This window comes from Heterodontus francisci, chromosome 11, assembly GCF_036365525.1.
Source record: "Heterodontus francisci isolate sHetFra1 chromosome 11, sHetFra1.hap1, whole genome shotgun sequence".
Taxonomy (NCBI): domain Eukaryota; kingdom Metazoa; phylum Chordata; class Chondrichthyes; order Heterodontiformes; family Heterodontidae; genus Heterodontus; species Heterodontus francisci.
In genome coordinates, this window is record NC_090381.1 from 92887876 (window position 1) to 92913478 (window position 25603).

At 45.5% G+C, this 25603-nt stretch overlaps 1 protein-coding gene across 7 annotated transcripts in view; it reads left to right on the forward strand.

Moving 5' to 3' along the window:
- LOC137375383 (collagen alpha-5(IV) chain-like) overlaps nucleotides 1-25603 on the forward strand; it is a 228792-nt gene that overhangs the window by 152527 nt on the left and 50662 nt on the right. For all 7 annotated transcript variants that reach the window (XM_068042500.1, XM_068042501.1, XM_068042505.1 and 4 more), the window contains exons 29-38: nucleotides 5183-5280; nucleotides 7170-7320; nucleotides 8486-8599; nucleotides 12359-12523; nucleotides 13142-13231; nucleotides 15620-15754; nucleotides 17690-17788; nucleotides 19037-19126; nucleotides 19697-19836; nucleotides 24504-24630. In XM_068042500.1, the coding sequence (XP_067898601.1) occupies nucleotides 5183-5280; nucleotides 7170-7320; nucleotides 8486-8599; nucleotides 12359-12523; nucleotides 13142-13231; nucleotides 15620-15754; nucleotides 17690-17788; nucleotides 19037-19126; nucleotides 19697-19836; nucleotides 24504-24630 (1209 nt within the window). The remainder of the gene's footprint in view (nucleotides 1-5182; nucleotides 5281-7169; nucleotides 7321-8485; nucleotides 8600-12358; nucleotides 12524-13141; nucleotides 13232-15619; nucleotides 15755-17689; nucleotides 17789-19036; nucleotides 19127-19696; nucleotides 19837-24503; nucleotides 24631-25603) is intronic.

A 25603-nucleotide genomic window follows, 5' to 3' on the forward strand; every position in this document is an offset into this window, starting at 1 on the left:
ACATACTTCCAGCTATTCAGCTATGATTGCTACATCACCCAAACACATCGCAACACACTTACTGATATTCTTCCCTCTTGCAGGACAAGGTTACACATAACAGGAGGGAGCAGCAGAGAACCAGCAGGGGACAGACACGCTGGAGACACTCGGAGGAGACAGTTTTCTTCATTATTGGGCCATTGCATTCGGCATTGCCGAGAACATTCAGCATGACAACCTTATGCACCTTCACAAACTCTACTTCACTCTCATCCTGCTATCTGGCATGAAATGCAAGCTGCAGATGGTGTGACCACCTGCTTTCCACCCCAACCTCCTTCCTCAACCCAGTCTTCCTCTTCTGCAATCCTGTTTTCAGATACCCAAGTCCTGCCGCCTAGCCAGCCTGTGCAGCCTCAATGTGAAGGGCATGAGCAAGAGCTGACATCTGTTGAGGAAGCACCGTCACCTGATCTGACACTCGCAGCCACCAGCCCAGATACTGGCATTGCCTGTGCATAAGAGGGAAGCATAGAGGAGGGATCAGCACATGGTAAGTCACCGGGCATGGGTGGGTTGCAGCCAGGCCAGGGGGAAAGGAAAGTGCATGTGCCAGCTCCCCAGAGGATGAGGCTGCACATAGGTTCTGCTGCAGGGATGAGGACTTTGATGGGATGCCATACAGGAGAAGGCTGAAGGGCATGCACACAGACATGCTTGGTGCATTAGCAGGCCTGCCACAGAGCATGTTGTCACTGTCAAGGAGCAGCGTGGCTACAACTTGGCTCAGGGCTTCGCTCAGACCTCAGCGCTTATATTTTCCAGCGTGGAAGTGATGGCCACCTCTATGACAGCACTAACAGACCCAGTCATGATGCAGCATCTGGGTGTCAATGTTTCAGCTTCCATTGCAGCACAGGCAGAAGCCACCCAGTGTGTCAGTGCTGCAGTGGGAGCTCAGACTGAGGTCATCAAATTCATGCTTGTTTCCATGCAAGCCCAGCTTGTTGCCACGCAGACTCAGACTGTTGCCATCATGGCTGCCGATTCCAATGCTCAACGGGACATGTAGGCATTCTCTGCAGTCCAGAAAGCTTCCTCCAACAGATTACTCGGACTGGTGAGGTACCACCTGGGGGCGTGGCAGTGGCTGCATGGTGCACAAACATGCTGTCCTCTCTTAGAAAGACAGCATTCATCCTCCCACCACAGCCACTCCACCAATTCCCTTGCTGGTGCCACTCAGCCAGCCAGTCCAGACCGCTGCTGCCCATGCCAAGGGGGTGTAGTCCGAAGCTGGGCCTTCTAAGCCCACAGCTGCCCGAGGTCATCCCTCAGGGCCAACTGTTCTCTCCCTCACTGAAAGTCAGCAGCCTTCCACCAGCCATGATGGGGTATCACTGCATAGGAGCACTAGACTAGGCAAAGGCACCCACAAGACACTAAAGGAGTACACAAGGGTGTTCAGTTTTGCATGTATTATTGGAAGTGCTGTTGAATAAAGTTGTACGGAATTTTTTTTTGTGGTGTCTTTATTTCAGGCTTTTGACCAAGAGAACGCTGTGATGGTCCGTACCCAAAGATTGGAAATGTGGGGAATTGTGTGACAGCAGTGATGTGAGGATGAGATTTTAAGGTACCAGAGTCTGGTTAGCCACTCACGGACAGCCCTTCTGAAGGGACAGGGTTCCGGGTGTCTCCTCCCTTCCTTGTCCTCCACTTTCTCTCCTCCTCCTCCCCTTCTCTCCTGAGGTCTGTGCTGAAGGCCTGGTGGCAAGGGCTGCACCCCCATGAAATCGAGGTTGTGAAGGGCGCAGCACGCCACCACGAGTTTGGAGATACGCTCCAGCAAGTGTTGGACAGCTCCTCCTGAGTGGTCCAGACAGCGGAACCGTTGTTTCAGAAAGCCGTTGGTTTGCTCCATGATGTTCCTGATGGCAGCAGGCTCTCATTGCAGCTTCACTGTCCACATATGGTTGGATGCAGAAGGGAGTCATGAGAACAGCAGGTAGCCCTTGTCACCTGGCAGTCTCTCTCAGGTTCATCGTGCTGACTCAAATATGGTAGGAACAGCTGACTGGCATAGGATGAATCGTCATGGCTGCTGCCAGGATAGCAGGCACGCACCAACAAGATGTTCTGGGCATGGTCGCACACCAACTGCAGGTTAAGAGAGTGGTAGCCCTTGCGGTTGTGGTACATCTCCCCGTTAATGTGGCACCAGCAGCCAAGTGCGTGCAGTTGATGGCTTCCTGCACCATTGGGAATCCCACCACCCTGGCAAAGCCACGTGCTTCCTCATCCTGCTTCTCTCTGGTTAAAGAGAAGATACTGAAGTGCCCTCTCCTGGTATACATGGCCTCTGTTACCTTCCTAATGCAGTGATATACAGCGGGCTGTGCTATTTTGACAATGTCGCCAGCTCCACCTGGAAGACATTTGAGTAGAAATTAAAGACAATGATAATCTTAGCAGCCACGGGCAGCACCGTCCTTGCCCTGTTCTCTGGCTGCAGATCCAGTTGAAGGAGGTGGCACAGTTCATTGACCACCTCCTTGGTGAAACAACGTCAGACAATGCTGCTGGCTGAGGTGGAGACAGAAGTGCTCCTTGAAGACTCTATGAGGGTCTGATCTTCTATTCAGAGCCCTCCTCCTCCTCCCTTTGAGCACAGCTTCCCCTCTCTGCTGCCTGTGCTTCATGTCTCTGAGGGACTGCAATTAATGCCATTAGTGCTGACAGGCCTTCAAAGTCCTCTAAACTTCTTGGCAAAGCGCCACTCCCTTCTGACTCCAGCAAGTTTTCAGAACTCCTCCAACAACATTGAACACAGTACTTCCACTCACGCTGCAAAAGAAAGTCTAAAGCATCTCACCTGGAAGTGCCATGCTGATGCCTTTAAATAGCACTCGTGGGCGGTTTGGTGGGGGAGGGGAGGGTCCTTCATGCAGCTGAACACATGTTCATCTGAGTGTTCAAGAGAGGGTGTTAACAGGACCTGCGAGGTTAAAAATGGCAGGTCAGGTGCCAAATCAGAGTTTGACGCTGACTGATGTCACAGTCTGCTCAATCTGCTTCCAGTGTATGCACAGCAGGCCCGTATTAGTGTTCTTCCAAGCATGGCAAGCCGCAAGGACCATGCCAGTAGTGGCCAGAAGCTGTCACTTAGGTTTCCGTAGCAGTGGCACCAGTGGCGGTATGGAGCTAAACTTTGCAGCCATTTTCTCCGCAACAAAATAGCACGGAGTTTTAAAAAAACTGAATGATGGCTCTGGGAGTCACCAGCTCAGAGCAGAAATGTGTAACATCATTCTAGTTCCGATTAGCTATATCCAACACACTTTTTGCATTAAAAGAAATGACTCAGGTGTGCACTGCTGATATTGAACAAGATTCCATTGAAGTGCATCACTAGTTGCTGTGGATCACTAGTTGCATAGTCGGTCACCCAAAAGTCAAAATAAGCCCCAGTGCTTCATGCTGTACCTACCTTTATTTTATTATTCATTCTTGAGACATGGGCATCGCTGGCAAGGCCAGCATTTATTGCCCATCCCTAATTGCCCTTGAGAAGGTTGATGGTGAGCCACCTTCTTGAACTGCTGCAGTCCTTGGGGTGTAGGTACACCCACACTGCTGTTAGGAAGGGAGTTCCAGGCTTTTTCCCACAGTGAAGGAACAGTGATATAGTTGCAAGTCAGGATGGTGTGTGGCTTGGAGGGGAAATTGCAGGTGGTGGTGTTCCCATGTGCCTGCTGCCCTTGTCCTTCTAGGTGGTAGAGGTCATGGGTTTGGAAGGTGCTGTCAAACGAGGCTTGGCAAATTGCTGCAGTGCATCTTGTAGATGGTGCACACTGATGCCACTGTGCACCCATGGTGGAGGGAGGGAATGTTTAAGGTGGTGGATATGGTGCTGATCAAGTGAACTTCTTTGTCTTGGATGGTGTCGAGCCTCTTGAATGTTGGAGCCGCACTCATCCAGGCAAGTGGAGAGTATTCCATCACACTCCTGATTTGTGCCTTGTAGATGGTGGACAGGCTTTGGGGAGTCACTTGACACAGCATTCCCAGCCTCTGATTGCTCTTGTCTGGCTGGTCTAGTTAAGTTTCTGATCAATGCTAACCCCCAGGATGTTAATGGTGGGGGATTCAGTTATGGTAATGCCTTTGAATCTCAAGGGAAGATGGTTGGATTCACTCTTGTTGGAGATGATCATTTCCTGGCATTTGTGTGGCGCAAATATTACTTGCCACTGATCAGCCCAAGCCTGAATGTTGTCCAGGTCTTGCTTCCAGGTTTTGGGCACAGACTGCTTCAGTATCTGAGGAGTTGTGAATGGTATTGACTACTATGCAATCAGCAGCGAACTTCCCCACTTCTGGCCTTATGTTGGAGGGAAGATCATTGATGTAGCAGCTGAAGATGGTTGGGCCTAGGACACAGCCCTGAGGAACTCCTGCTGTGATGCCCTGGGGCTGAGATGATTGGCCTCCAACAACCGCAACCATCTTCCTTTGTGCAAGGTATGATTCCAACCCCCTGATTCCCATTGACTTCAATTTTATATTTTGATAATGATTTTAATTCTATTGGCTTGATAAATTGCTAAATTTATATATTCCCTCAATCTGGCACTTTCCTCTGATTTTGATGCAGTGCATTTTGGATAAAAATGAATTCCAACTCCTGTTGTTATGCTGGACTGCATTAATTAGGGATAGTGTGGGTGGCACCAAGGATTATTATGATGTACATTCACACCAATAATTCCCCACATTGACAGCTTTCTCATATTGACTGTGTTACAAAAGGGAAATACTGAAAAGAGGCTTTGTGCCCCTTCTTTAAAAAAGCATGTAAAAGTTGTGGGAGTCTAAAGATGACATTGGTAGATATCTAATTACAGGCCTGCAGCCCATCCTCCCAACTGGAAAGGTGTATGTTGCAGGGAACCTGGACAAAAGGGAGAAAATAATTTGCACAAGTATTTAGTGGATTAGCACTTTGTATTAAAGGTACATCTAAAAGCGTTTTCCATGATTGTCTTTATCAAAGATTTCTTCTGCAGAACATAACATATAATCCAAACTGTTTTTATTATCTTGAACAATTATGAATAATTTCCCTCCTTCTGTTCCCAGACTATCTATTGACTGCATCACTAAATTAATTCTCTCCATATACTTTGATGTTTTGTAGGTAACCCTGGACCTGCTGGATCATTGGGTCCTCCAGGGACTCCAGGAAGACCAGGAGCACCTGGAACACCAGGGCTGCCAGGAGTGACAGGTCCGAAGGTTAGTCTACCAGTAAGAATTTCAAATTCTCAATCATGAGGAGAATCAGTCGAAGGCTTTACTTCTAAAATTTTAAGGTAGCCTTGTAGAATTTTCTCACAGTCATGCATCTTTAGAATGTGTACTCCTGTGTTTGCACAGACCTTTGTATGGAAATGTCTGAATGGATGAATGAGAGGAGTCAAACAGTTGGCAAAGGAGCGCATGCAATGGCAAAGTCTTCTGGGTTCTATAGCCAACCCAGTTATGTTGACTGGACAGTATTATTGAATAGTGCTTTAGCATGATACTGTAGTAGAATATTTTAATATACAGCATTATATTTCAATATTGTATTACGATCTCACTACAATATTAAGATTATATTATAATGTAACCATACAGGAATTTGGTACTGGAATATCCGATATTACAGCGTTACAGTATGTTTAGAGACTCATCGGCCAGAATTTTACACTGGGCGGATGGGAGCCGGACTCCGAAGTTGCCTGGTATGGAGGGCGCTAGCTATGAAGAGAGGTTGAGTAGATTAGGATTATTTTCATTAGAAAGACGGAGGTTGAGGGGGGACCTGATTGAGGTGTACAAAATCATGAGAGGTATAGACAGGGTGGATAGCAAGAAGCTTTTTCCCAGAGTGGGGGATTCAATTACAAGGGGACACGAGTTCAAAGTGAAAGGGGAAAGGGTTAGGGGGGATATGCGTGGAAAGTTCTTTACGCAGAGGGTGGTGGGTGCATGGAACGCATTACCAGCGGAGGTAGTAGACGCGGGCATGATGGCGTCTTTTAAGATGTATCTAGACAGATACATGAATGGGCAGGAAGTAAAGAGATACAGACCCTTAGAAAATGGGCGACAGGTTTAGATAGAGGATTTAGATCGGCGTAGGCTTGGAGGGCCGAAGGGCCTGTTCCTGTGCTGTAATTTTCTTTGTTCTTTGTTCTAAATGTCGGTGCCGAACCCGCTTCTGCCCAGCCTGGGGATCAGTCCCGTATTTTACAGATCCCCAGGCTTTAATTGGCCTGAGGCAGGACTTCCATCCACTTGAGGGAGGAGGTCCCACCTCAGTGAGCTGCCGGCCAATCAGCGGACCGGCAGCTCTTAGTCTCGGCAGCGCCACCGGGAGTGGTGGCCACTGCTGGGACTGCTGCCCAGCCGACCGCGGAGGATACCAAGAAGCTGGGACTGAAGGTAAGCTTGGGTTGCCTCACCAGGGGAATCGGTCGTGCCCTGGTGAGGCTCGGGTGGTCGTTTGGTGGGAGGGGGTTGCGTCTTGGATCCCGGGGTTGGGTTGGGAAGCGGGGACGGCCCTCAATCGGGCACCCTGTGCCCAATTGCCGGGCACCACCCCCCTCGGGGTGCAGAAGGGACGGCAGCTATAGCTGGGCGGCCTTTCACGTCCCCGGCACACCAGTGGAGGCGGGCGAGGGCCCTTAAGTGGCGGTTAAGTGGTCACTTCAGGGTCTTGATTGGCCTTGGGCGGGCAGGCCGCTTCTCACCCCCCACCCCCCCACCCGCCAGACCTCTGTAAACCTGGTCAGAGGTGGAATCGGGGCGGTTAGGCCTCCTGTAGCCTCCCGCTCAATTTTACGCCGTCCCCACGCCACCATCCGACCCGCTGGGGCAGCGTAAAATTCCGGCCATAGTATCTGTACTTATCTGTCTGTCTTCCAAGTAAGCATTGGTTGCAGAAATATAATACTGAAACTTGAAGACATTTTAAGTATTGGAAATATTGATTTGCCAGAAATATGGCCTTAGGAAATGGTTTTAGTCTGGAAAGGAGCGAGGAAAAGTGTTTTTTGCTACCATTTAATTCTACCAGTTAAAATTCTAGATTGTTTTTAAATGTATAAATGATGTAAAATACCATTTCTTGTTTGCAGGGTGACGCAGGTTATGGACAGCTGGGCAATCGTGGCCCACCAGGTCCTCCAGGAAATGTTGGACTACCAGGGCAGAAGGGTAGTTCAGGCCCCCCAGGACGTCCTGGAGATGAAGGGCCTCCTGGTCGTAATAGTGCTCAAGGTCCACGAGGTATTGAACTCTGCTTCGGTTTTTGAATATCAAAATAGCCACGTCAATTTATCCTCAATTAAAATTGCTATACAGAGATTGAGGAAAGTGAAAACTGCCCACAGATCATCTGATATGTGTACAGATGTACTTGTGTGTATGCAGTAAACTTTCTTACTTGTTGGTTAACATTACATACTGAACTAGCAGATGTATCAGTTGTAAGTAAAAACCATATTGTTTTTGAGTTATATTGTAAGAAATAATTATTTTTCATATGTTTGCAGTATTTGCATGGGATGTTGGGACCTGCCAGTTTTAATGGTCTGTGTAGGAAACTCTAGCAAATTGTTCCCTACCTTTTGAGGACATATTCATTGTGTGGGGGTTGGATTTGGTGGGTTTCAATCTTCCTTTGGATTCTAGGTATCTAGATCTACTCTATTGTATTCAGGTAGTGGGGAATAAAGGCCTGCGACCCGGCCCGAACCCGACGGGACCCGACGACATGTGTCAGATTCGGGTCGGGTCGGGGCTGCTCTTCCGGGGTCGTCCTCCGGGCTCGGGTCAGGTCAGGCCGGGTCCAGTTTGGGCCAGTCGGACACATACTGCAAGAATTGCAGGTAAATGTTAAAAGTTAAAAACTCACCTGAGCTGGGAGTCCGGGACGTCAAAGAAGGAAATTCTGAGTCTGCACAGTGTGCATCTCTATGGCATCATCACGCTCATGCTGCAGCTTCCTGAAGATTGGGAGTTGGAAGGTAAGTAAAGGGAACATTCCGGTGGTCGGGTCGCGTTGGATCAGGTCAGGCTCGGCTCGGGTCGGGTCGGGCACGGGGCGGCAATAGGAGGGACTCGGACCGGGCTGGGCTCGGGTCCAATGTGGTTCCATTGGGTTCAGGTCAGGTTTTTTTTTGTGACTTGAGCAGGTCTTTAGTGGGGAAGGCAATGGTGGACATTTCAATTAAGGGAGGAAAAAATATTCATTAACTGTCAAACCTGCAGAGAGGCATAAAGGCTTTATATTCCATTAGGTGCTTCCTTCCTTTTTAACACCATTGCCCAGTTAGAGGATTGGAAGCATATGTGTGTGATATATTGTTGAGGTATCTAAGTGGCATTTTGATATGCATTCTGCTGTATGTAACAGTATTTATTTGATAGAGCTCCAACCTCCACTTTGCAGGAGACCTTGGAAGTTATGGTATTCGGGGGCCAACAGGTCCACGTGGACCTCCAGGACAAGGGATACCTGGACCTGCAGGTGTTGAAGGTCCACCTGGACCACTTGGCCTACAAGGTATTGAGATTACATGACTTCTTTATTTTTATTTTTGAGAGAAAAAAATGTAATTTGGTGACATTCCTACATTATCATTTAAAATATTAGTCAATAATAAAGCAATTTACTTGCAGATATTTTCTGTATTAATATTAGTATTCCATTGTTATTAGATGTTGATCACCTTTACCTTACTTTATCCACATTAAATCCATTCTGCTTTTCCTTAACTCATCCACTTAATTTACGCAAATCCTGTTCGATGCTTTCAATCTCCCGACACTTGTCAATGAGCCACATGGAAGGCGGCGCAGTGGCTAGCACTGCAGCCTCACAGCTCCAGTGACCCGGGTTTAATTCTGGGTACTGCCTGTGTGGAGTTTGCAAGTTCTCCCTGTGACCGTGTGGGTTTTCGCCGGTTCCTCCCACAGCCAAAGACTTGCAGGTTGATAGGTAAATTGGCCATTATAAATTGCCCCTAGTATCGGTAGGGGAATGTGGGGATGTGGTAGGAATATGGGATTAGTATAAATGGGTGGTTGATGGTCGACACAGACTGGGTGGGCCAAAGGGCCTGTTTCAGTGCTGTATCTCTAAATAAAATTAATAAATTATGAGACTACTGGTACACTTCTCTATTTTGTTAATGAAGGGCAGAAGCAGCAGGAACTAAGACAAAATTATTCAGAGCATCATTTGTCAGTATCCCTCAGATAGCACCTGTAAGGGTAATATTCTCAATTCATATTCCCAGCAAAGAGCCTCACCCTCCAAGTGCATCTATTGGAAGTCCGGCCCCACTGCCCACAATTTTCTGGCAGTTGATTTAAATAGCTGGTAAATCATAAGCAGCATGTGCTCAAATTTCCAGGGCTGAATTTTATTCTGGCAACGGGGATTCCGGCGGCGGGCAGGAAAGCAGTGGGGAGACCTCGTCTCAGCCCTCCATCGGACACACAACACAAGAACACACAAGAAATAGGAGCAGATGTAGACCATGTAGGCCATCGAGCCTACTCCACCCTTCAATACGATCATGGCTGATCATGGGCTTCAATTCCACTTTCCTGCCCGCTCCCCATATCCCTTGATTCCCTGAAAGAGTCAATAATTTTTAAAATCACCGTTGCAATTCCACGATGGGCAGGCAATTAACTGCCTGCTGTCGGGAATACCATCCCTTTTAAGGGACTAGCTCCCACCTCCAAGAGCTGCCGCCAATCAGAAGACCGGCAGCTCTGCAATACCGACAGCATCACCGGGAGTAGTGGCCACAGCTGGTATTGCAGGAGGCAATGAAGTACGAAGAGAGAAGAAGCGTGATGAAGACCCTGGGACAGGTGAGTGGGGTCACGGTCGCTGGAGTCAGTCAGGCAAGTCCCAGCTACAGGGTGGGATGGGTTGTTAGTGAGGGTGGGGAAAGATCTTCCCAGAGGGATAGCCATCACCTCCAGGGAGGGCGGAGGGGGGGGCCCTCGATTGCCCTCAAGGGAGGCAAACACACACCCCCCAAGCTCGCTTGCAGGTCGCCAAGCTTTACCTGGTGGCATCTCCCCGCGGCGGTGAGCCCGTCGGCCTTCCATGTAGGCATGAGGCTTGCAGCAGTGCTCAGTGTGTGACAGTGAGTTGAAGCTATGATTATCAAGGAGTCATGATTAGGGCCCTTCCAAATTCACAGTCAAATTTTACAAATTTCACAGTCACGGGATTTTAAGAATTGTGAATTTCACATATTTAAATGGTAAATTTCACAGTGTCGAAACAAACAGTGAAGATGATCTGTTTAAAACAACAAAAGACAAATGAGATTTCTGGTTTCAAATGACATTTATTGTACACTCAAAAAATATTGTAAAAAGCTGATTATAACCAGGTCACAGTCTTTACTCACTGAAGTCAGTGATTGAATGTGAGCATGGAGCAACCTGCAACTGTCTCTTTCTTCATTCCCTGTCTCTGCACTGTGAACACCTGCCCATGTTTAGACACAGCTTTCTCCATATCCATAGATTTTGTTGGAATTGTCCTCACAATGTGTAGCAAAAGCCTTCGGTTGGTAGTCCTATTGTAGTTTATTTGACAACCAACCATCAATTTGCTCGTTATGTTGAAAGAATACCCACAGCTTTGGGTGATCAAGTTTTTCCAATCGTATGTTGGTGCTTGCGAAAGCATCCACAAGTTCCACTGTAACCAACTGACAATTTTTTGAGCTCAGTCAACTTCTTAAAAAGAGATGAAATTGTTGCGTGTTTTTTTGCGTGTTTGTGTTCCAGCACTGTTGAGTCAGATGCTCTCTTTCTACTGCAATGGCTTTTGGACTCTAAGTGGAGCTGAACCATTGCCCACCTTGTGTATTCCAACAAAACATTGCAGATTCAGCATGCCACCATCAGCATGCAGAATTTTGCTTCCAAATTTTTTCACTCAATATGTTGCAGTAATGGTTGCGGCTGCTTTTGATTTGCTCATTCTGGCATTCTCACTTGTCTGCTAATACTCAAGACAGCTGCTCTCCAAACGGCACCAGAAACCCTCCCTCATTTACCAATCAGTGAGTTGAGCCTTGTGTCAATTACTAAAACATCCAAAGTTTGCAAAAGGGCCGATTTCCCAGAGGAACCGACATTTCATGGTGGGCCCGAGATTTCACGGTCCGTGACGCATTTTTCACAGGCATGAATTTTGTCAGGCGTTAGTCATGATTGATAGAGATTGTTGGTAGGTGAGTGATGGGGATGTGGTTTATTGAGCAGTGTCTGAGGCTATGGGTTCAGTTAGCAGGATATGGCATTATGAAGATGCATTCACTGACCTTGATCATGCATGAGGTCATAGAAAGTTTTGCTGCACTGCATCCAGGTCCTTGGGAATTGACTCCTGGCATTGGCCATCATGGCTATCTACTGCCACTGCCTTCTCAGAGTTTGTCTGGAGGACCTCCTGCCCCCCCTGGTGAACAGAGCACATCTCTCCTTCTCTGCACCTTCTGAACCAAGGCCTTCAGTGAAGTGTCAGAAAATCTTGGAGCACATTCTCTTCCCAGGTGTGCTATTCTTCTGTCTTTCCCAGGTCAGAATCTGTTGTGGATGAACTTCCAACACCTGCTCCAGCCAGAATGCACTTCCAGTTGAAGAAATGCTGGCTGGCTTCACGTAGTGCAGGCTACCTTTAACTGGTGCTAATCTCTCACAATTTTAGGCCCCTACTGAGGCTTGCAAGCCACTCAGCAACACAGTTATCACTGACTGCAGGCTGCAATTGTAGTAATGAACAGGCAGCACAAAGTTAAACACGCGTTGCAATCCCTGTGCCCGTTTTCGGGGGTTACTGAATTTTGCAGCCAATATCTTGAAGATAATGGTTGTCATTGGATATATTTTTTTGATGAGTGGATGAGACTGAATGCATGATACTCGAGCAATGGTATATGTCATGGCAGAAGTGAAATTGGATTATAATTTCTGCTGCCGCCAAACCATAAGTTTTATGCAAGTTATAATGTGACTTCTGTCTTTTGTCTACCTACAAATTCTTTTATTTTCTCGCACCTTGGTTGTAGAAATTATTTTAAAAGGGAATTGGATATTTGCTTGAAAAAAACATGAATATTGAAAGGATGGGGAGTGAGCAGTAGAGTGGAATTAGATTAAGTGGCCCATGTGAGCAAAAACGCAGGTGTGAACTTGATAAATTAAGTGGCCTGTTTGTATGCTGTAGTAATTCTATTTAGTTCTGCTAATTCCATGATTTTAAATAGGAAATGTATTTTTACAGGAATACCAAGTAGAGGACCTACAGGAGATCCAGGAATTCCAGGACTGGACATTCCAGGCCTCCCTGGTACCCCTGGGTCAATTGGAACTCCAGGCTGTCAAGGCCCTCCTGGACCAAGAGGTTCGCCGGGCAATCCAGGCCGAACAGGACTACTGGGCAGATCAGGTGAAGCATTCTGTATATTGTAGTCTTACAATTCAAACTGACTACATATATAAATATATAAAGTGGTGATGTTCAAACTCATTGTAAAAAAACTGATGTAGCAATATGATATTGGAATGAGGAAGGATGATTCAGCCTATCTCCATCACTTGGTTGTTCAGACCTATGTACAGAACACACCCAGATCATTTTCACATTCATCCTGATGCCAAACATATATACCTCAGTCCTTATTAAAACAGAAACCTATTGACTTAGTCATCACTTGCTTCAGTTATATCTGATTTACTATACTTCCTGCATTGAAGTCAATGGGACAGAATATTGCGCGGGATATATAACAAGTAGCCAATGTGACACCATCTGTTTTGCGTTACTAACCAAGATGAATTTCTACTCCCCCTGGGGTTTAATGACTATTTACTGCTGCTAAGAAAAAATCTTATTTATCTGTCAGGAGTTCGCACTAAAACATTAGTGAAGTATAATTTATGAAGAATCCTTCTGGATCATTGCAGTATTTAACTCAGAAAATTTTAAATATTAGTTTTTAATTCTTTGCCAAATAAATATTTTCAGGTCATGTCTGATTATGTTTTATTTTCAATCTTCAAATAGGTTCAAAAGGTGAACCCGGTGTTATGGGGGAGCCAGGGTCAGCAGGGTTAGCTGGTGCTCAAGGATTTCCAGGCCTTAGAGGAGACGAAGGTAAACAACAGGATAGAACCCAAATGCAGGAACAGAAAAGAAACATTTGCAGTTATGTAGACCTTATCAGGTGATCAAAATGTCTCAACTTTGTAAATGCAGTGACAGTTGTTAGCCAGGAAAATTGTAATTAGAATCAGAAAGTCTGATTCATTGGTTCAAACTTGTATTTCAAATAAGTGCCCCTGGTTAGCTCAAGAAATTCAAATCCAATGCTCCACAGAATATACCTGTACCATTTTGATTTTTGTCACTTATTTTTTGAGCTTATGACAAATTCATCAATCTCGAAGCATTATAAATATAATGCTAGATGGCTGTCAAAAAATAGGAACATAAGAACATAGGAGCAGGACTTGGCTATTCAGCCCTTCGAGCCTGCTTCGCCATTCTAGATCATGGCTGATCGTCTACCTCAATGCCATACTCCCGCACTATCCCCATATCTCTTGATGTCATTAGCAAATAGAAATCTATCGATCTCTGTCTTGAACTTACTCAGCTTCCACCATTATCTGGGGCAGAGAATTCCAAAGATTCACCACCCTCTGAGTGAAGAAGTTCCTCTTCATCTCAGTCCTAAATGGCTTGCTCTTTATTCTGAGATTGTGTCCCCTGGTTCTAGACCCCACAGCCAGGGGAAACATCCTTCCTGCATCTACCCTGTCTATCCCTTTTAAGAATTTTGTAAGTTTCTATGAGATCATCTCTCATTCTTCCAAACTCCAGAGAATACAGGCCCAGTCTCCTCAATCTCTCCTCATGGAACAATCCCACCATCCCTGGAATCAGTCTGGTGACCTCCGCTGGACTCCCTCTATGGCAATATTATCCTTCCTCGGCCGAGGGGACCAGAACTGCACACGATATTCCAGGTGCAGCCTCACCAATGCTCTATACATTTGAAACAAGACTTCTTTGCTCCTGTACTCAAATCCTCTTGCAATAAAGGCTAACATACCATTTGCCTTCCTAATTGCTTGCTGCAACTGCATGCTAGCTTTCAGTGACTTATGAACAAAGACACCTAGGACCCTTTGGACATCAACACTTGCCAATCTCTCACCATTTAAGAAATTCTCTGCACCTCTGGTCCTCCTTTAAAGTGGATAGCTTCACACTTATCCACATTATATTCCATCTGCCATGTTCTTGCCCACTCACTCAGCCTGTCCAAATCCACTTGAAGTCTTTTTGCATCTTCCTGACAATCCACATATCCACAAAGTTTTGTGTCATCTACAAACTTGGAAATGTTACAATTGGTCCCCACATCCAAATCATTGATATAGATTGTGAACAGCTGGAACCCCAAGCACTGATCCTTGTGGTACCCCACTGGTCACAGCCTGCCAACCTGAGAATGACCCATTTATTCCTACTCTCTGTTTTCTGCCTGTTACCCAATTCTCAATCCATGCTAGTATATTACATCTAATCCCATGTGCTTTAATTTTGCTTACTAACCTCCTATGTGGGACGTTATCAAAAGCCTTCTGGAACTCCAAATACACCACATCCACTGGTTCCCCATTATCCACTCTGCTACTAGCATCTTCAAAATAACAAGTTTGTCAAACATAGAATCATAGAAAGTTTAAGGCACAGAAAGAGGCCACTTGGCCCATCGTGTCTGTGCCGGCAAATGATTTCCCCTTCATAAATCCATGTTGACTCTGCCCAATCAGACTATTTTTTAGAACATCCTTTCTAATAGATTCTAGTATTTTCCCTACTACCGACGTCAGGCGAACAGGTAGTTCAAAGACCAATCTGTTATGGTGAACACAAATACCCTGAATTCTTACACATGAACTAGAAACCTATTTTAGAGAACATCAGAGGCAGAGACAAGCAGATTATCTGCTCTCCTCATTCCAGAATATGGTGCAGAGGGAGTTAAAGGAGGCAATAACAATGCTTTTCTGAAATCAGATGCTGGGATGTGTGTAAAAGCAAATAGGTTGCCTTTCCCTCTGAATTTATCTCACTTTCTGTAGATAAGAACCCATCCTGTACTCAGCTAATCCCCACAGTGGCACGACTGAGGTAGCAAACTCAGCATGTAAAAATTGCAGGCCGGAAGCTATGCCCAGTATTCTGTTGAATCACTCATAGATCTTCACCATGATCTTAGTCACTGAGCATGTAAACTGAAAAAAGGGAAGTTAGCATCCTTTTTGTTCATGGTCGTTGATTCAAAGTTGCAGTTCATTCTCTAATCAATAATGGCTGAGTACACAGAGGCAAGGATGAACACACAAACTTCAAAACTTTATCTCTCGAAAATTCCAATCTGTAAAATAAAACACTTCAGGGAAATATTGCTACTAAAAACAATAAGTAGCGTGCCTTTGTCTCTCTGTTTTTCTTGTTGTTTGAATGCAGGTTCTAAAGGGCAGATAGGACTGAAGGGTAAACAAGGTGCGTTTGGAATACCAGGTCAAAAAGGTGAAAAGGGAATGAAATCAATTCTCTGTAATATGACAATAAAAGGTGAAATGGGAGTCTCTGGGCTACCAGGTAAGTCGCTACAATTTTCAAACATTTTGAAAATTGACAATAAATAAAAAGTGAAGAAGTTGTATACGTTCACTAAAAATCAAGTCGCCACTATTGGGATTGCAAAGTCCAGCCCTAAGTTAGACATATCTTTTCATGGCAAGCTTCTCCTGTTAGCAACAAAAGTACAGGAAACCATCATTAAGTTTAAGGAACATTGAGAGACAATGCAGATCATTCCTGGTTTGGTGCTCAAATTCAAATCTTCCCACATGCCTGGTGGTATTACAATCACTTTCTAAATAAAAGCTCCTTTGCAGTTTTGTAGAAGGTTTAATAATCTAGAAGAGGATTAGTTTTAGTCATGTTATTTCATCATTTCCATGAGAACAGAAGCGTTGGCTGCTGAACTTTGTAAAAGCCCCTCCAAAAGCAAAAGTTCAAGATGATACCTTTACCCAGTTATTTAGTCATTGAGCCTTTTAATCATTTTAAATCATTTATGGGATGTGGGCAATGCTGGCATTGATTGCCCATCCCTAATTGCCTTTGAGAAGTTGGTGGTGGAAAGTGCCACCTTCTTGAACAGCTGCAGTCTGTGTGGTGTTGGTACACCCACAATGCTGTTCGCGAGGGAGTTCCAGGATTTTGACCCAGCAACAATGAAGCATTGACGATATATTTCCACATCAGTATGGTGTGTGACTTGGAGGGGAAATTTGAGGTGGTGGTGTTCCTATGCATCTTGCAGCCTTTGTTCTTCTCGGCGGTAGGGGTCTCGAAATGTGACAGGCGCCTTGAAATTGATTGATTCCTTTTTATAAAATATGTTAAGACAGAAATGGTGAGGTTCCACTCGTGGTGCAGACACAGCATTGTTGAATCTGTCATTTATTACCAGAACGGGAGCATGTATTATGAAGAATCTGTGGGTGTAAGTAAAATTCAGTAATTGCATCTCAGGTTTAAGACTCGCTCTCACAGTTTAAGGCATCACTGGAGATTAAAAGTGAGGGTACCCTCAAGTGTCCACTATTCTTTCCATATTTCATCAATGTGGTACAAATGATTATCCTTTATATGAAAACGCCCATGTCATTTGATTTCAAAAAGATTAGAAAACCATATTGTACGACATTGCTGCTCTCGTGGCTTGTTAGATTCATATCCACAATTCCTCAAGCAACAAGGTCCTGACTTTGTGGCAGATAGATGTTGGGGTAATGTTGACTTTTTGTGACAGTATATAACAGGTATAATAACGGTATATAACGGGACTAAAGAGTGGCGTGTCAAAGAGACTTAGCAGTTAGCAGGAAAAAAGACAGAAGCGCAAGGAGAGAGCCAACTGTGTAACAGCCCCGACAACCAATTTTATGTGCAGTGCCTGTGGAAGAGTCTGTCACTCTAGAATTGGCCTTTATAGCCACTCCAGGCGCTGCTCCACAAACCACTGACCACCTCTAGGCACTTACCCATTATCTCTCGAGACAAGGAGGCCAAAGCAGAAGAAGAAGAAGATATAACAGGTGAATAGCAAATTGGCGGCCTATTTTAAATCTCTCCTGATTTTGAATTCCATTGTAGACGATGCAACTCAAAATCGGGAGAGATGTAAACAGGGGCTGCCAATTCACTATCACCCATTTATCATTATCGCACAAAGTTAACATTGCCCCCAATGACTGAAGGCTGCCTACATCACGACACTGAAGGAAGCAAATAGACAGGTGAGCTATCCTCAGGGCCAGTTCTATTCAGTTCCTAAAGGCCAGATATAAGCAGCATTGGCAGAGACCTGGGAGCTGGTCATCTGCCTGTGTTCTTGGCTGCGAATGTACTTGCCAGACAAAGAAAGAATTTTAAAATGGGGGCTCTCCAAAAGGATGAGGAGATGAAAGTGATATTGATAAATTGCAAGAATAAATAGCACACATTACATCATGTCATTACCAGGACCGAATGGAAGAACAGGACCTAAAGGTGAGACTGGTTCCTATGGAGAACCAGGATGCAAAGGTAAAGAGGGAGCGCCAGGACCATCAGGTCCAGAAGGTACCAAAATTTAAGCACAATTAAACATTACAAGTTCATCACTATATTATAGTATAATCTTGTTATATTTTATTGCTTTTAACCTGCATGAAATGGAATTGGGTCTAGACTGACGCTCCCAGTACTGAAGGGCGGATTATAACTCCTTTACAGGAAGCTGTGGGGAGGCCAACTGTCCTCTTGCTCATCAATCTCTATTGGAGGCCTCGGCTAGCTTCAATGACTAGGCCTCATTTAAAACCCACTGGCCAACTGCCTGCTCAAACTGAGCAAAAAGAGGCAGCTGGCCTGTTTCAGGCTGGTCAAAATTGCAGGGCCCAGAGTCCATCCACTGGCACTAATATAAGACACGAGGGAAAACCGGGACCGTTTCGCAGGTGGAAAAGGGGCGAGCAGACCACCAGAAGTCCAAACTTTCTTCGTGGGGGCCGGGGAGTGCACCAGGCCCACCTAATGAAAGCTTTTAGCCACCTTGTCTTCCCTGCCAGGTTTTACTAAGCAAGGTACCCACAGCGGATGCCCCACTTAAACCGATAAAATGGCATCGGGGACCTAGTAACATCACCGGAGCCTTTTTTCATGTATTCATGAGGTACCCTCCTGCCTCCTGTTTCCCTCTCCTATTCCTCTGCCCTGTGTTGTCCTTCCCTCTCCCTTCAATGGCACTCCTAACTGTGTGCTGCTACTAATGGAGGTGATCCTGGTTGCTTACTCCAGTAACATGTGAGACTTCCCACCTCCTGTATGCAGCAACTAGAATCCCTTTGATTAGCAACAGGACTTTCTCTCTATTTCTCTTGCTCCCTTTCCATCTCCTTCTTCCCCTCAGATTCATTAGGAAAATGAGGTAGAGTTGCTTGCATTATCCCTTGGTTAGCCTCGCTCTGTAGCTAAACCTGTTAGAGTTTAAAGTATTGAGGTGCTGGGTTAGCATGAGACCTTTAATGTACAATGGCATTGTGTAACTCAAATGTTTACAAAATGATTTATTATTTAGCCTGTGCCCCTTGATCCTTGTCTGTGGCTCCATACATTAATTTGAAACCTAATCTAGCCCATCACCATACTACGCTTCCCGGAGTGTTGCAATGTTGTAATTTGCTTTGCGGCCTTGTTTTGGAGAGGGAGAAGAGATAGTCTTTGACGGACTTGCTTTGGTGAGGGTGAAGAGATAGTCTTTTGCTGCTGTATTATTAGTACTTGCAAATTGTAAAATTTCTAATTGTCTTATATTTTTTGTCCAAACAGGTCCACCAGGTGATCCAGGTTTACTAGGGTATCTAGGAAATCAGGGGCTTACAGGAGTTCTTGGATCTATGGGTTCAATGGGCCTGCCAGGTAAGTTCAAGTTTTGTGACATGAAGATGGAGTAAGGTAACTTTCTAAAACCATCCTACTGCACATAACAATAAATGAGTCAAGCAAATTGATTGAAATGGGTTTATTCAGAAATAAGTAATAGCCTGAGTTGAACAAGAGGTACATAGCACTTTTCTGATGGGGATTTTCAATCTGAAATGCAAATTAGCTTGCATGTGACTATGGAAGAGCTCAGGGTGACTAGTAAGTATAATTGTAATGAGGGTAAATGCTGGACTTCTGTTAAACTATAATAGGCAAAATATGGGGGTCTACTTGATTGTAGTCAAGCTGTGTGGAACTGTAATTGAGTTACTTTGTGACCACATGTTATTGTAATGTTGCACCTAGGTGAAGCCAGATGTGTACTAACACGTGATGGTGCTATATGGGACAGTGAGGTACTGGGAAGTACAACAGAACTGTAATGGGTATATGGAAGACCATTTGAATACATGATGCTGATTTCAGATTAACAATATGCAGTGGTCCTGTATATCGTATACATAATGATGCTCTATGTAATGTTTTTTCTGATGATTTTATCAGGTGACAAAGGAGAGAAAGGGTTTGCAGGAACACTGGGGTCTTCAGCGTTACCTGGTCGTGATGGCATCACTGGTCCAAAGGGAGAGAAAGGAGAACCAAGCAGACCAATCTATGGCAATGTGGGCCTTTCTGGACAAAAGGTAGATTAATACTTATCTGTGAGTTTAGGTTATTCACCAAAATGTCATTTCCTTTAATGAAAGAATTCATATCAATGTTATCATGAATCCAAAAATGAATTGAAAAGCAATATACTGCAGATACTGGAAATTTGAAATAAAAACAGAAAATGCTGGAAATACTCAGCAGGTCTGGCAGCATCTGTGGAGGGTAAGTGAACTTATATATTCGGGAAGTGGCTAAACCCGAAACACTACACGTGTAGTGTCTCCCACCCATCCTCCTCCTCTAACCAAAAAAAAAGGACTCTTGTGTGGAGGGTTTGGTAAGGTAAGGTTTTCCTTTATTTGTTTTTATTCTCTGTTGTCAATTTAGAGCAGAGGGGATGGAAGCTAGGGCAGTTGCATGCTCCTCTTGCAGGATGTGGGAGGTAAGGGTCACCACTTGTGTCCCTGCTGACTTCACCTGTGAGAAGTGCACCCAACTCCAGCTCCTCACAGACCGCGTTAGGGAACTGGAGCTGGAGCTGGATGAACTTCGGATCATGCGGGAGGCTGAGGGGGTGATAGAGAGCAGTTATAGGGAAGTACTGACACGAAAGTCACAGGATAAAGGTAGCTGGGTGACCATCAGGGGAGGGAAAGGGAATAGGCGCACAGTGCAGGGATCCCCTGTGGCCGTTCCCCTCAATAATAAGTATACCGTTTTGGATAAGGTTGGGGGGGATGACCTACCAGAGGAAAGCCACAGCGGCCAGGTCTCTGGCACTGAGCCTGGCTCTGTGGCTCAGAAGGGAAGGGGGGAGAATAGGAGAGCGATAGTGATAGGAGATTCAATGGTTAGAGGAATAGACAGGAGATTCTGTGGTCGCGAACAAGACTGCCGGATGGTATGTTGCCTCCCAGGTGCCAGGTTCAGGGATGTCTCGGATCGAGTCTACAGGATTCTTAAGGGGGAGGGGGAGCAGCCAGAAGTCGTGGTACACATCGGTACCAATGACATAGCTAGGAAAAGGGATGAGGACCTGAAAAGCGAATATAGGGAGTTAGGTTGGAAGCTAAAAGGCAGGATGAGCAGAGTAGTAATCTCAGGATTGATTCCGGTGCCACGTGCTAGTGAGGCTAGAAACAGAGAGCGAGTGCAGCTGGACACTTGGCTACAGAGCTGGTGTAGGAGGGAGGGCTTCCGTTACGTGGATCATTGGGATACCTTCTGGGGAAGGTGGGACCTGTACAAGAAGGACAGGTTGCATCTGAACTGGAGGGGCACCAATATCCTGGGCGGGAGGTTTGCTAGAGCTCTTCGGGAGGGTTTAAACTAGTTTGGCAGGGGGATGGGAACCGGAGCTACGGAACAGTGGATGGGGTAGCTGTTGAACAGGCAGATACAGAGTGCAGAGAGTCTGTGAGGAAGGTTAGACAGTTGACAGGGCAAAGTTGCAGCCAGTATGATGGGTTGAAGTGTGTCTATTTTAAAGCAAGAAGTGTCAGGAATAAGGGTGATGAACTTAGAGCATGGATCAGTACTTGGAGCTACGATGTTGTGGCCATTACGGAGACTTGGATATCACAGGGGCAGGAATGGATGTTGGATGTTCCGGGGTTTAGATGTTTCAAAAGGAATAGGGAGGGAGGTAAAAGAGGTGGGGGAGTGGCAGTGCTAATCAGGGATAGTATCACAGCTGCAGAAAGGGAGGTCGTTGAGGAGGGTTTGTCTACTGAGTCATTATGGGTGGAAGTCAGAAACAGGAAAGGAGCAGTCACTTTATTGGGAGTTTTCTATAGACCCCCCAATAGCAACAGAGACATGGAGGAACAGATTGGGAGGCAGATTTTGAAAAGGTGCAGAAGTAACAGGTTTGTTGTCATGGGTGACTTCAACATCCCTAACATTGATTGGAACCTCCTTAGTGCAAATAGTTTGGATGGAGCAGTTTTTGTCAGGTGTGTCCAGGAAGGTTTCCTGACTCAATATGTAGATAGGCCGACAAGAGGGGAGGCTATGTTGGATTTGGTGCTTGACAACGAACCAGGCCAGGTGGCAGAACTCTCGGTGGGAGAACATTTTGGTGATAGTGATCACAACTCCCTGACCTTTACTATAGTCATGGAGAGGGACAGGAGCAGACGGGATGGGAAAATATTTAATTGGGGGAGGGGGAATTGCAATGCTATTAGGCAGGAACTGGGGAGCATAAATTGGGAACAGATGTTCTCAGGGAAATGCACAACAGAAATGTGGAGGTTGTTTAGGGAGCACTTGCTGCGACTGCTGGATAGGTTTGTCCCGATGAGGCAAGGAAGGGATGGTAGGGTGAAGGAATCTTGGATGACACGAAATGTGGAACAGCTAGTCAAGAGGAAGAAGGAAGCTTACTTGAGGAAGCAAAGATCAGACAGGGTTCTAGAGGGTTACAAGGTAGCCAGGAAGGAACTGAAGAATGGACTTAGGAGAGCTAGAAGGGGACATGAAAAAGTCTTGATGGGTAGGATTAAGGAAAATCCCAAGGCGTTCTACACTTATGTGAGGAACAAGAGGATGGCCAGAGTGAGGGGAGGGCTGATCAGGGATAGTGGAGGGAACTTGTGCCTGGAGTCGGAGGAGGTAGGGGAGGTCCTTAATGGATACTTTGCTTCAGTATTCACTAGTGAGAGGGACCTGGACGTTTGTGAGGACAGCGTGGAACAGGCTGATATGCTCGAACAGGTTGATGTTAAGAGGGAGGATGTGCTGGAAATTTTGAAAGACATGAGGACAGATAAGTCCCCGGGGCCAGACGGGATATACCCAAGGATATTAAGGGAAGCGAGGGAAGAGATTGCTGCGCCTTTGGCGATGATCTTTGCATCTTCACTGTCCACTGGAGTAGTACCAGATGATTGGAGGGTGGCAAATGTTATTCCCTTGTTCAAGAAAGGGAATAGGGATAACCCTGGGAATTACAGACCAGTCAGTCTTACGTCGGTAGTGGGCAAATTATTGGAGAGGATTCTGAGAGACAGGATTTATGATTATTTGGAAAAGCATAGTTTGATTAGAGACAGTCAGCATGGCTTTGTGAGGGGCAGGTCCTGCCTCACAAGCCTTATTGAATTCTTTGAAGATGTGACAAAACACATTGATGAAGGAAGAGCAGTGGATGTGGTGTATATGGATTTTAGCAAGGCGTTTGATAAGGTTCCCCATGGTAGGCTCATTCAGAAAGTAAGGAGGCATGGGATACAGGGAAAGTTGGCTGTCTGGATACACAATTGGCTGGCCCATAGAAGACAGAGGGTGGTAGTAGATGGAAAGTATTCAGCCTGAAGCTCGGTGACCAGTGGTGTTCCGCAGGGATCTGTTCTGGGACCTCTGCTCTTTGTGATTTTTATAAATGACTTGGATGAGGAAGTGGAAGGCTGGGTTAGCAAGTTTGCCAATGACATGAAGGTTGCTGGAGTTGTGGATAGTGTGGAAGGCTGTTGTAGGTTGCAACGGGACATTGACAGGATGCAGAGCTGGGCTGAGAAGTGGCAGATGGAGTTCAACCTGGAAAAGTGTGAAGTGATTCATTTTGGAAGGTCGAATTTGAATGCAGAATACAGGCTTAAAGACAGGATTCTTGGTAGTGTGGAGGAACAGAGAGATCTTGGGGTCCATGTCCATAGATCGCTCAAAGTTGCCACCCAAGTTGATAGGGTTGTTAAGAAGGCGTATGGTGTGTTGGCTTTCATTAACAGGGGGATTGAGTTAAAGAGCCGCGAGGTTATGCTGCAGCTCTATAAAGCCCTGGTTAGACCACACTTGGAATATTGTGTTCAGTTCTGGTCGCCTCATTATTGGAAGGATGTGGAAGCTTTAGAGAGGGTGCAGAGGAGATTTACCAGGATGCTGCCTGGACTGTCTTACGAAGAAAGGTTGAGGGTGCTAGGGCTTTTCTCATTGGAACGAAGAAGGATGAGAGGTGACTTGATAGAGGGGTACAAGATGGTGAGAGGCATAGATAGAGTGGATAGCCAGAGACTTTTTTCCAGGGCAGAAAGGGCTATCACCAGGGGGCATAATTTTAAGGTGATTGGAGGAAGGTTTCGGGGAGATGTCAGAGGTAGGTTCTTTACACAGAGAGTGGTGGATGCGTGGAATGCACTGCCAGTGGTGGTAGTAGAAGCAGATACATTAGGGACATTTAAGCGACTCTTGGATAGGTACATGGATGATAGTAGAATGAAGGGTATGTAGGTAGTTTGATCTTAGAGTAGGTTAAAGGTTCGGCACAACATTGTGGGCCGAAGGACCTGTACTGTGCTGTACTGTTCTATGTTCTATGTTCTAAACAGAGTGAATGTTTCAGGTCAACGATTCTTCATCAGAACTGCTGTTTCTAAAAAACAGGAACACAGTTTAGGAATTTGGGTGCCAAGTTCAGTGTTCCTGCCTCACAGGGCACACAATTTTCCATCCAACAATGAATGGATGAAAAAACTATGTAACCCTATGATTCAAGGTCACAAACGTCAGGGTCCAAATTCCCAACATATGTTCCCATCATGCAAATTTCAGCACCAGGAACAATGATTTGTAAAATTTATCCAACTAGCTAATAAATTAGCTTTTGCTTTAAATAAAACTTCTTGTATTGGACATTCTTAACTTGTATTGATAGTACTAGGGCTAAAAGTAAACTATTTATTATCATCGTGTATCTTAGGGTAATCGAGGTACTTTGGCCCCCAGAGGATTACCAGGTGCTCCTGGGTCTCGAGGTAAACCAGGATTTGAAGGATGTCCGGGGACTCCTGGTGAAAAGGGTGACCAAGGCCAACTCAGTTGTTCAGGTAATTTGTTTTCAATTGCTTCTGACCATCTCCAAAAGTTAAGTGGGCTATGCTGGTCAAAGGCACTAATGACATCCTCTGTGACTGAGATTGTGGTTTATTGTCCCTATTTATTCTTTTCAACCTCTCTGCTGCCTTTAACACCATTGATGATTCCATCCTTGTCTAATTTTATTCCTCAGCAGTCCCTCTTCATGGCCCTGCTGTCCTCTGGTTTCATTCATATTTGTTCCAACACTGGCCATACAAATCAATACCACTCTTGCCCACACAGTCACCACTGATGTGCCACTGGACTCTATCCTTGGTTCTCTCCACTCATCATTCAAATGCTGCCTGTTGGTGGCATCATTGTTTGGAAGCCCAGGATCAAGCTCCATTTGTATGTTTTGACATACATTTTACCTTTCTACTTTCTCTTTTGATTCCAGAGCAATTGTTCAACTCTGCAACTGCTTGACCTCTATCAGGTCTTGGACAAATTACATTTTTTTCCCCGTTCACTACAAGCTTAAACCATCATTTTTCCTGCTCCTGTGTGGTCATACAAGCCTGTCTTTTTTTTTTATCTCCACCAGCCTCTTTAACTGCACTTTGGACATTGCCAATGCCAGTTTTACCTGCCTCTGGCTTCTCCCTTATTGCTGCTGAGATTCTAATCCATACTTTGATCTCCTGAAAACCCAACTTCTCTGATTCTATCCAAGCTGGCCACTCTGCTTCCACCCTCCAAAAATTGCAATGCATTCAGCATGCCAATGTCCATATCCTATTCTCTCAAAACCCTGCACTTCCATCATTCTAGTTACTGACAGGATCCACTGACTCGTGTGCCCCTCCAAATCAATTTCCAGATTTCCACCACCTCACTCCATCCTACCTCACGCAATCTCCTTCAGCCTTGTCCTTCTTCATAACCTTGACTCTTCTGACATTGATCTACTCCTTTTTCACCTTCTCTATTTTCCATTAT